The 12,495-nt window shown below is 38.0% G+C and overlaps 1 protein-coding gene across 1 annotated transcript in view; it reads right to left on the reverse strand.

The window, feature by feature from the left end:
* Positions 1-12,495, reverse strand: part of CDC14B (cell division cycle 14B) — a 43,722-nt gene that overhangs the window by 14,993 nt on the left and 16,234 nt on the right. Inside the window, exons 5-8 of the mRNA XM_086479352.1 lie at positions 7,360-7,436; positions 2,624-2,690; positions 1,139-1,201; positions 93-180 (exon numbers count right to left, since the gene is read on the reverse strand). Coding sequence (XP_086335478.1) covers positions 93-180; positions 1,139-1,201; positions 2,624-2,690; positions 7,360-7,436 — 295 coding nt within the window. The remainder of the gene's footprint in view (positions 1-92; positions 181-1,138; positions 1,202-2,623; positions 2,691-7,359; positions 7,437-12,495) is intronic.

The raw sequence follows: 12,495 nt of genomic DNA on the forward strand, positions 1-12,495 counted from the left end.
TTGAGGAACAATTTTTAAAGCTTCTTCTTACTGATAACAATCAACTAAGAAAGCAGTGGGCTTCTGTCCCCCACCTCCTTTTTTAAGCATACCATTTTCAATTTTACTTCTTGAATGAGGTCCACTGAAGGCAATGAATTTGTTTGGTATTATCCAGTTAAAATCTCCATTTTCTGCTCTCTGTCAAGAGAAAATGCTTGGTTTATCATTAACCCTGTATTTTCAGGCTTGTCCTTATTGTTTCAAAATACATGCTAGATAGAAGTGACGTACAATCTTTGCCAAAGGAAGTTATGTTAGTTGCCTGCTTTCTGTTCCACTGGGGGATGCCAGATGCTCTCAACCTCACTTTTCTTGCCCGTGTTCTCCTCTTTCTAAATTAGAGTTTTAGAACAACACAACTGATGCCCTTCAGATAAAGGGCACCTTCCAATTTTAATTTTTTTCATGTTTCTGAATTATGACCTTGGCCTTATCTCTGTTCACACTTTAAATCATAAATTTTTTAGATTGTAAGAACACTTGATTTTATCTTTACAGATAACTGGCAGTTTTTCATTTCTGAGACTGCATATAGTCATGAGTTGCAGTTCTTCATTGTCACATTCATTTCCCAGACCCCAAAGTGAATTTTATAGGCTTGGGGTTTCCCAGCCCTGTTTCCTTCTTTACCTCAAAGAGTGTTATTATGCCTTTGTCATGTGTTCACAGATACATACTTTAACTGCTCTCCATAATTCAGTTAGACTTGGACTTGTATGCCCTCAGGTTTCTCATCAAGACTTCTCAAGAACACTCATGACCTCTAAAAGGTGGCCAAATTCCCACTCCCCTGTCATCTTCTAGGGCTTTAATAATAATGGGAAAAAAGTATTTATTTCCATTTTGGTTTCTCCTTCCCCCCCATGTTAGAGGCTGACTATGATTAAATTCTGAATAAATAAATAAAATAAATAAAATCTGAATTTTAATATTTTCACTCTGACCACACAGCTTTATTTAACAATAAAAGTTTAAAGAGACAAAACAGAAATGGAACCTAATACTACAAAAATATAAAAAGGCACCATGTATTACAAACAATCATCTTAGCATTAGTAACAGCAAACAAATCAGAAGAATGATACTGAGCACTTACTTCATAATGCTCATATTCATTTACATCAAATGTATTGAAATCCAGGAAACCATACTGCAAAGCCTAAAATTCAGAATACAGCTTTTAACAGAGACAACACATTTTCAGTGAGGACAGTTTATCACTCTTCAAGGTTACTGAAAGATGCATAATACCTGTTCTACTCTGATTTCAGAGAGATTTCTTCATACAATTGAAAAAATACAGATCAACTCCGTCTTAGTTCAAAACACATTTGTAAATTTTAACATAAGTGAAGTTAGACAAGCAAATCCACCCTTTTCTGTTTTCACTGAATCACTACAGAATTCCAGACTACAGAAGCATTCAGTCTTTTTATTACTGCTAGGTATGCAAAACAGAAAAAGAGAAAAATAACGTGCAAAAAATAGCTGTTGCAATTTTGAGTACACTCTGAAGTCTTCATTCAAGGATTGCAAGTATTTTTGTGCATGAATGCTATTTGCTCTCATTACTATGCTAATATCTTCACTGATTTTAAATTGTTTGCAGACCCTGATGTCCCATAACTATACACAATCATTATATTTAACATTGTATAAAAAATGTAAACATTTGGGTAACTGGCAGTTTACCCATTTATTAAGTTAGGAAGCACAAATGCAGATAATCCTGTATCTCCAGATATTTAAAATAGTACATCCTAATCTCCTCTTTCACTGCACAATCTTCTGTAGTTTTTCTTGCTGTTCACTGGTACTAAGAAGAACAGCAATTCACCACTCTTGGCATACAAGCAGCCAATGTCAAAACATCCAAAATAGCTGAAAAATCACAAATATGTAAGAAGCTGGCTTATTCAGTAAAAACACAGCATTTAGCAGAGATACCCATAACACAAAAGACAGTAGGAAGGTGGAGAGCTGCAGAATTCCCCATTTCACTTCTCATACAGACAAAAACAAATGCATATAAATTCCCCTGTCCTTCAATGCCATGCTACTTCACCGCTGTATTGCTATGAAACACTAGATTATGATAATCTGTGGTTAAAAAAAAAGCAACTGCCTCCTAACATTTCTTCTATTTGTATTACTAAAGCAAAAACTTGAAGTAATTAGCACACGCTGCAAATGCCCAATGAGTATCACTAACCAATTCAAAACCACTTTCAAAGACTATATTCAGCCTAAAATGTCACACCAGGGGGCTTATAATAAACCCATCACACAACTCTTAGGGATTAGAGGTGTGAATTACTGTCCTGAAAGATTACATCAATAAATGTAATTGAATTCCCTCTTTAAAATCTTCACTAGTTGATTGTATAAGGTATCAGTTGATTTCTATGGATGCTGTATTTATAAGTTTTGTTACAATGCATAATACATAATAAGCTAGGCAACAATCAGAAAATCTGCTACTGCACAGCTCTAATTGGATTCTACCTTCTTAAACCTTCTTTTTCTGCTGGGAAATATTTAGATGACCTTTTTGCAATACGAAAAATATTGTTTTACTGACCTTGTTTATTGCATGAAAACAGTCCAGCAATGTCAGATGAAAACTGCAAGTACCAAAGGAAGCATCCCTATAAGATATGAAAATTATCCCATTTTAATCCAAGTGAAAGCAATTGAAGATATTTCTCTAAAACATCTTTAAAAAATTGCTTCAAGATAATTACTGTTATAGTGAAATAATTATGTCGAATGATTACTTCATTTCCCCGCTTTGCATCTTACAATAACAACAAAATGTAAAATAAGTTATGTTGACAGATGATCCAAGAGTAAGCTTACTCCAGTTACAGTTTTAGTAAAGCTGACATGTTCAATTTCTGATATGTACATTGAAACTGGCATGTTTCAGTGTTCATGTCAACAAAGAATAACAACACAAACTCCTTGTGGCAAAAGCTAATGCCTAAATTAGTATCATATTCTACATGCAGTCTTAGAACATTTTCTTCTGAAACACACTTTAAAAAGTTGAATTTTAATACAATGCAATTTTTTTCTTCAAACTCCATTTAAAAGGGATGCTGTGCATTCTGTGTAGATGTGAACAGCACCTTACTAAAACTGTCAAGATACACATTTGTGTAGATATATTAAAAGACATTCCTTAAGATGCATAAAATAGTTTATGCTTAAACATGAGGAGAAACTGGTTTTCATAAAAAGTCCTTTTTTCAACTACAATTTTTTTTAATTCTTTTGATCCAAGAATGGCATGTTCTTAGTATGTGACCATTACTAGATACCAGAAGCACTGCAGAGTAAGCATTCTACAGGAATACAATAGTCAAGTAAAAGAATAAATTTAAACTGAATCTACATCAAAGAATATTATGTCTTTGCAGAACACCTTCTTTTGAGACTACACAGCTCTCATCAGCAGAGAAAAATTAGTATTTCAAAAAAGTAAAAATGCATGACGTTCAAATTTCAGCTGAGAGGAGGAAGAACTTCTGAAGAACCTAGATGGCTGCCTCTACAATTTGTCTGTATCCTTGCCCTCTCTAATGAATCAGCATGATAGGTGGGGAAAAAAAAAAAAATCAGCAGGAGAAGAAAATAACTGAACTCTATTCAAGTAAAAGAGAGGACAGGTAAAGGTGACACTATGAGACGGTAGAGTTCAGGATCCTGAGGGCAGGGAGGAATGTGAAAAGCAAGCTGACAACCCTGGACTTCAGGAGAGCAGACTTTGGCCTCTTCAAAGATCTGCTTGGAAGAGTCTCATGGGATGAGGCCTTAGAGGGAACAGGAACCCAAGAAAGCTGGTTAATATTCAAGTATCACTCCCTTCAAGCTTAAGTGCAGTTCAGACCAACGAATATGAAGCAGGCAAAAATGCCAGGAGGCCTGCGTGGATGAACAAGGAACTCCTGGACAAACTCAAACACAACAAGGAAGCATACAGATGGAAGCAAGGACAGGTAACCTGGGAGGAATACAGAGACATTGTCTGAGCATCCAAGGATGAAGTTAAGAAAGTTAAAGCCCATTAGGGAAGTTAAAGCCCATTAGGGAAGTTAAAGCCCAGATAGAATTGAATCCCCCCCATGGATGTCAAAGAAAACATGAAGGGCTTCCATAAGTACACTGGCAACAAAAGAAAGACTAGGAAAGATGTCAGTCCGTTGCTCAATGAGACAGGGGACCTGGTTATACACCACATGGAAAACGCTTAAGTACTGAATGCCTTCTTTGCCTCAGTCTTTACTAGCAAGACCAGATTTCAGGAATCCCACATCCCAGAAACCAGTGGGACTAGCTGGAGTAAGGAAGTCACACTCCCAGTGGAAGAGGATCAGGTCAGGGAATACTTCTAAAAACAGGACATACCTAGGTCCACAGGCCCTGATGGGATGCCCCAATTAGTGCTGAGTGAGCTGGCTGATGTCATTGCAAGGCCACTCTCAATAATCTCTGATAGATCATGGCAACCAAGATAAATGCCTGAAGAATGGTGGAAAGCAACTGTCACCCTCAACTTCAAGAAGGGCAAGAAGGAATGCCCAGGGAACTACAGCGCTGTCAGCATTATCTCAATCCCAGAGAGGTGATGGAGCAGCTAATCCTGGGAACTATTTCCAGGCATATTAAAGACAAGAAAAAGGAGTAGTCAGCATGGATTCACAAAGGCAAAGTCATGTTTGACCAATCTGATAAACTTCTACAATGAAATGATGGGCCTGGTAGATGAGGAGAAAGCAGTGGATACTGTCTACCTGACCTTCAATAAGGCCTTTGACATTGTATCCGTAAGATCCTCATGGACAAGCTAGTGATGCGTGGGCTGCTCGAGCAGATAGGCGGATTGAAAACTGGCTGAATGGCCAGGCCCAAAGGGTGGTCTTCAGGGCCACAAACTTTACTTGGAAGCCAGGAACTAGTGGTGTGCTCCAGGGGTCAATATGGTGTTTGATCCTGTTCAACATCTTCATTAATGATTTGGATGAAGGGGCAGAGAATTCCCTCAGCCACCCTCTGGCAGATCAGCCACTTCTAGTTTTGTGTCATCAGCAGTGCTGCCACCTGGAGGAACCTTGACAGGCTAGGAAATGGGCTGACAGAAGCCTCATGAAGTTCAACAAGGGGAAGTATAAAGTCCTGCACCTGCATCTGAATGACTCCAGGCACCAGTACAGGCCCAGGGCTGCCCAGGTGGAAAGCAGCTTTGCAGAAAAGGACCCGGGGGTCCTGGTGGACACCAAGGTGAATATGAGTCAGCAATGTGCCCTGTGACAAAGGCTAAGGGTATCCTTGGCTGCATTAGACAAAGTATTGTCAGCAGGTCGAAGGTAGCGATCCTTCCCCTCTCCTCAGCACTAGTGAGGCAGCACCTGGAGTACTGTGCCCAGTTCTGGGCTTTTCCATGCAAGAGAGGTATGGACATACTGGAGAGAGTACAGTAATGGGGTTGCAAAGATGATTAAGGGACTGGAGCATCTCACATAGAAGGAAAGGCTGAAAAAGCTGGGACTGTTCAGCCTGGAGAAGTCTCAGGGGCGACCCTATCAATGTATATAAATACCTGAAGGGAGGGTGCAAAGAAGATGAAGCTAGGCTCTTTTCGGTGGTGCTCAGTGACACAACCAGAGACAATGGGCACAAATTGAAACATGGAAGGTTCCCTCTGAACATCAGGAAACACTTTTTCACTCTGACTAAGCACTGGAACAGGTTGCCCCAAGAGGCTGTGGAGTCTCAGTCCTTGGAGACATTCAAAAGCCATCTGGATGTGGTCCTGGGCAACTGGCTCTAGGTGGCCCTGCTTGAGCAGGGAGGTTGGACCAGATGACCTCCAGAGGTTCCTTCCAACATCACTGTGATTCTGTAAGTGAAAAATGAAATTCTTTGCATCCTGCTAACAAAAGTTTTCATGTTGATAATGACCCTAAGTAGCAACTACCTGACTGACTTCTCATTATTCTATGTGAAAGTACTGGTTTTTGCAGAGATTAAGAAGATCTTAAAGGAACAGATCCCAGATCAACATCTCAGCTGATCATTAACATAATCTGAATTCCTCTACTTGCACCAGGTTTAGTTGCACTAGTAAACTCAAGAAAACGGTGAAGTTTGCAGACACTTCAGCAGACTGTATTCTTTACCCCAGAGGCTGGACATGTCTTCAGAAGTCAGCTCTCAGTAAGTCTTATTATATAACACATCTTTGCATTTCTTTCAGTAGTGCTGTTGAAGTGATGGTCTGGGAATTTGGACAGGGTACATGACCCGAGTGAAAAGCTACTACCTCCATCACCCACATACACCTTTATGATGTGTAGAAACAAACTTTACAGTCTTCCTAAGGAGGACTTGTGTTTTTCTGGGAATATAAAAATGGAATTTAAGAATGAGAAATGGGATGACTGAACTATGCAAATAAAGAAAGGTGCTACTACACCATTATACTGTGGTGGTGGCAGAGGGGAAGTAATAGAAATTCAAATCATCAAAAGCCCATCTCTTGGCAAGAGAGCTAGAAAACACAAACAAGCAAGGACTGAATTAATCACCCCATAACAATATATCTGGACAGTAAACTTGCCTCCTAGAAAGTTTTTTGGCCATTCTTTTCTGCATATTGTGGCAGCTAATGGAACACTAGTTTAATCCAACTTTTAGAAACTCGTTTGGAAGAAATTAAGAAGTTGTTCCACTGCACAACAGATCAACTTTATTTGCTACATTAAGCAGCACAGCATATACCACAAAGAGAAGTCTGTGGTCTGAAACAGCTAGGAGATTACATTCCCTCAGGGTCAAACAATCATGAACCAATGGTTTTACACATTTCCTCACTGGTAAAAAGAAATACTTTAAAGTTACACTAAATCATATGAGGTTAGCTAGCATTCTTTATGGACAAAACAGTATTTGCAGGTTGCTGCATACATTCAACAACTGGGAAAAATGGAATGCTAAAAGTATTACAAGCCATTTGTGATGAATGACAGATATTTTGATACGTTTAACTATCAGCTACTGGCACAAAACCAGACTGCCAAGTGTGAAGCAATGTAGATCAAAGAGCTCAACAAGAAGGCATACCAAGCAGCGTGGCTCCTTCACTTCAGTACCAGCTGATAAGACCCTGTTCAGCAGTCTGCACTTAAAGCTCAGGCAGTGAATGTGTCATGTGTTAAAACTTCAGCAAAAAAAAAAAAACAAATCAATACTGATAAATGCTACATTCTTTTTCTTCAATTAAGGTACAGAAAGTTCTAACAACTTGTTATTTACCTGAAAGGAAGATACGAAACGCTTCCAGCCAATATAAGCCTATACACGTCTTCTGGAGATTCTCTCAGGTATATTATCTATTTTTGTGGAAAAAAAAAACAGAAAAAACCCAAAAAGATTATTTTAAGATTGATATTAATAACTTCAAGTCACTTGTTTACTACAGAAGGCATAATCAATTATTATGGAGCTCAAAGCGCTGGGAAAGAGCGTCATCAAGAACAAATGTAATCAAGTGTGCAACAATAAAACTAACAAACAATATAAAATACTGGTCAACCTAAAGGAACATATATTTTTAAACAAAATGTATTTATTTGTGCAGGAGTTGTTCAACTATAGGCTACAGTGAAAAAGCTTCTGTCCATCTGGATTATTCCATGTTTCTACTGCAACTCTGCTGGACCAGTTTATAGATTTTTTTTTTTTTAATTGAGCTATTAAGATGTAAATCAAAATGCAACACCCCACAGAGATATAAGCAAAGCTATGGATCTTCCAGTCTTCAAAACAATGTGTACACTCAGCAGACAAGATTAAAACAGTAATTCATGCATGTTTTGATTTTCCTACAGCAATACATTTGCATTATTCCAAATCCTGTACTTCCTCCTTTGCACTGGTGAGAGCGGATCCAGTAACTAAATCCAGATGCCATAAAGTAAAAAAAAAAAAAAAAAACCCAAACAAAAAAAAACAAAACAAACTGTAGCTTCAGAAGGAAAATCCTAAGAACAGAATGAAGTAACATAGTTGAAGCACTACATATGGAACTTTCTACTGTCAAAAACACTCAGAAAAGAATTCACAAAGGACAAATATCCATATGGTCTTCCATCATGATATGCCTGATCCCTCTTGAGTAGCCTCTACCACTAAGGGCTCCTTAAAGAATACTGTAAAACTCCTCTTTTAAGCAAATTATGTCTTCCAATACCATCAAACACCATCCCCAGCATGGCCAGGAGATAAAAACAGTTAATAACAAGCTGTCATTAACAGGTCAATATTCAGTAATTTCAAGTTAATACTTTTTCTTTAAAATTGGATTAACTAAGTTTTAACACACTACAGAAAGTTATTTTTTTCATTAACATTCAGTAAAATTATTTACATTTCTTATATTAATGCCCTTTTTCCTTAGAGGTTTTTTTGAAAGTGAGAATCCCGATGAGTATTAATTAAACTTCCCCCAAAAATCTAAATGCGGCATTTTTGCTTTCTGTCGCTTTTAGCATTTTTTTCTTTTAAAAGCTGGCATTGCCTTTCAAGTTTTTCTGATGCTGCTGCAAAGTCCATTTGAACAAATGGCTTAACATACTTTCAATGTCCTCTCTCCACACACACACACACACCAGCACACATTCTTGTGAGTAGAGAATGGGAGGTGGAACAGATGTTGCTAAAAAAACCCCCACAAACCCAGCTTGAAACATATCCTAAACAGATGGCTGAAACATACATGGCAACAGGTGACCCCTTTCATTTTTCCTCTGAATCAATTACTGTGTTACACATTTTCTGAGTATTCTTCCTGTGCAATTACCAAAATCAAGAGAAAAAAACATGTCTTGTCTAAGTAGTTTAGTTAAGTAATGAAAACTGTACATTTCATGGGTGCCTGCGTGCGTGTGTGCTTTCACTGGGGAGGGGTAAGTGACTTATGCATTTATATTTGCAAGCATACACCCAAAACACAAGAGAGATTTAAATAAATCCCCAAAACATTAAATAGCTGCTCCTCAGATCCCACTTTCTGTTCTGCAAGCACATTCACTGCCTAAATTGGATATAAAGGTTATGTTCCAAGAAATTTTAAGTTGTGCACTTTGATACAGTCATACTTTGCATATTGCAGCACACTGAACAGATATTGCTAGCAATCATATAAATCTAGCACTGCTTGCTTATCAGAAAGAGAGCCCTGCCCCAGAGAAACTTACAAACCAGAAACGTGAAACAGCATTAGCAAACAGAAGGTAATTAAACAGCAGAAACTGAGGTTTTGGCCAGAAATGAGTCATCAGGAAAAAACTTGGGATTCGGTGCTGTAAGGGGTAATAATACAGAGAGTACTACTTGTACAACAGGCAAAGAGAAATGCAGCTAATACTAGCTAATACTGTAAGCACATGTAGCTCAGAAAGGCCAAAGATTTATCCCATATCTCAGCTGAGCTTTTACCAGCTTCCTAAAGAAAACAAGCTTCAGTGCTGAAGCATTTGTTTGCAAGTGCAAAGCTGCAAGAGGTGAGTTTTTTTCCATAACATAAAGTGCCATATTAAAAATAAGTCGAAATAATGTTTACAGTATATTGAAACATGTTAGATCTTAAGCACAGATCCAATTTCTGAAATCACATTACCAGCAAAGTTACTAGAAACACCATTTTAACATACATGCATGTGTTTGGACTTTCCTTAACACAGTTGTACAAACACTTGCCACATACTAGGGCATTCAAAAAAGCCAACCTGATTTTGACACAAAAATTTGATGTCTACCATCATTTAGTATGCACAAAACGCACACGGCATGAAGATGCCATTTTTCAATGTGAGCAAGCTACTAAGCAAAAATACACAGTACTTCCTGTACAACTGAAGCAACACACTCTATATTCACTGAAGAAGGAAGCTCTTCGAGCTGGATTTCTCAGAATTTTCTGAAACAAAGTGAGATCCTGCTACACTTCGGTGACACTACGACACATACAAGAATACAACATGTGAACAGTTGGAGAGACAGGAGTTGATGAAATGGTCAGATGGTGTTCTTGGTGAAAAATAGCTTACAAAAAAAAATTAGGTTAGTATGAGGATATCTGGACAGGTGCAATGGTGTGGAGTGCTTCAAAAGGGAAGAATGGCATTTGGTCTCTACACAGAACGAGAATGACCATAAACAGATACCTACTTCACAAGGAAAGTATCCCGGCATCAACACAACACAAGAAGCTGTGACAGCCAAAGTGGAGACAGGATCAATTTCTGTCACAGCTTAAGACCATAAGAGAGCACCCAGCTGGAAATCTTGGATGCAAGCAAGGCTGGATGGAGGCTGAATGTGGGTGAGCCTGGGTTCCAGCTGCCGGTGAACCAAATTCCAGATACGGAAACAGGTAAGACTGAAGGAGTGAGGGAAGGAGCAGCAAAGCCCAGGGAAGCAACAGGCATCAAGGCAGCAAAAGCCATGTCTCCATTAGGACACAGAGTGCACCAGCAGAAATGCATCTGCAGACTGAGAGCCAGCACTAAAGATCTGATATCTGCACTCTACACTTCCAGCAGCATTTAACAGCTAGTCCTAGTCTGGTCCTGTGGACTGAACACCCATTACCTGTTGGGATTGCTCCAAGACTGCTCCGTGAACCAAAATGCAGCAAGCAGGGTTTAAGGCAAGATTCACTTCAAAAACATACTCCTGACACAAATGGAAACTGTTATAAACATATATAACTATATATATAAAACTGTATATAATAGCGTTTCTGACCAGCAGGAGGCCACTAAAGCCTTACAGATGAACAATTTCATTGGAATGATGTGGGTGAATAAAGGACAAAAGAAAGGCAGTAAATGAGAGAAAGTAAAAGTGATCAAAAAGATCTGCAGCAGACAGAAGAGTTGAAAGAGAGAAGGACTTTCTAAGGCAGTAAGCAGAACTGAAGTTTCAGACAAAAAGAGAATGGAAATGTTGATCTGAGGAATAGCAAAACAAATACGTATTTGTAAATTCATGAGGTAAGTATGGGGGGAAGGAGGGGAAATGGGAAAAGACATACCTTCCAGAAATCAAAATGCACAACAGGTGAAACCAGCTTGTCCAGATACTGATTATAAAATATGTTTCTGCTGTGCTTTCTAAGATGACAGAAACTTTCACAAATATAGTTGCTTTCTTAAGTGAATGCCAATAAAGCAACCAACAAGAAGTACTATTAACAAGATGAAAAATATTAAAATAAATTTCAAGCAATTATATTAACTGTTATTTAGCAAACGCAGGCATTTCTGGACTAGTTTTTGTCCATTTTGTCTATTAGAATTTCACATTGATTTTCCAAGGGGCTCCTTCCCTGCAGGTCAGGCAAATATTAAAAAAAAAAAAAAAAAAGTAACTTTTTAAAAAACCTGAGGAAATTCAGCAGACCTGAAATAAATCATCCACAAGTACAGCTGTATCCGTTTTAGAATTTTCCTACAATCATATGAAAGTGCGGATGGGTGTTCATACATATCTACATACACACACAAATACACAGAAAAACTCTTAAAATCCTTTACAAATCTTTTACTTAACTATAAGGAACTGACATCTTTCAAGCCAAAATAACACATCACTTTATCAAACTGTGTAATCACTTGTGTACCAACAATTTAGAAATTTGCTTTCTTTATGCATAGAAAAAAAAAAATCCTACTGAACTTCAAAATACAGCCAGAAATTTGCGATTAGCAGTTGAACCATTAACATTGCTCTGATCATCCTTTTCATTTAGGACATCTGTTTCTAATTAAGGGACTGCAGGCAGCTCTGTGAATGGTCAAGAACCATCCAAGTGTTGAGTACTGGGAAAGGTACACTGAAGCACTGCTCCTGCCAACATTGCTGTGTAGTCAAATGGCCGCTATAATGTTCACTGAATGAAACAGAATGGCTTGCAGGACCAGGTGACCCAGTCTTTATTTACGAGCATTTAAAAACCAACCATAGATGAGAGAGTTCTTTTAGCAAGCCATGTTATTATCCAATTCATATTAGTGTTTTCAAACAAAGGTTTCCTAGATGAGCGTTACAATCATGAGAATGATAACCACAATAGCATGAGAAGTATTCCTGGGAGAAAAGGAAAGGAGGCTCTGGTTGAAAAAGGCATCTTAATCTTTGCCAAGTGAAATAGTAATGCTCCATGCCAGACAAAACATGTTTGATAATAATAATCTACGACATAACTTTTTGCTTTTTCAGGAAAATTAAATAAGATAATTAAATATTCTGTACTGTTAGAAACTACATCAACTCAAGTCAGTAAATAACACTTTCAATTCACATCTATGATGTACTTAGTGTAATCAACTTTATCCACCTGATAAACTTAACTGCAAAATCTACTTTACAATGCTACCTAAATCA

This window comes from Leptosomus discolor, chromosome Z (genome assembly GCF_034619465.1).
Source record: "Leptosomus discolor isolate bLepDis1 chromosome Z, bLepDis1.hap2, whole genome shotgun sequence".
Lineage (NCBI taxonomy): Eukaryota > Metazoa > Chordata > Aves > Leptosomiformes > Leptosomidae > Leptosomus > Leptosomus discolor.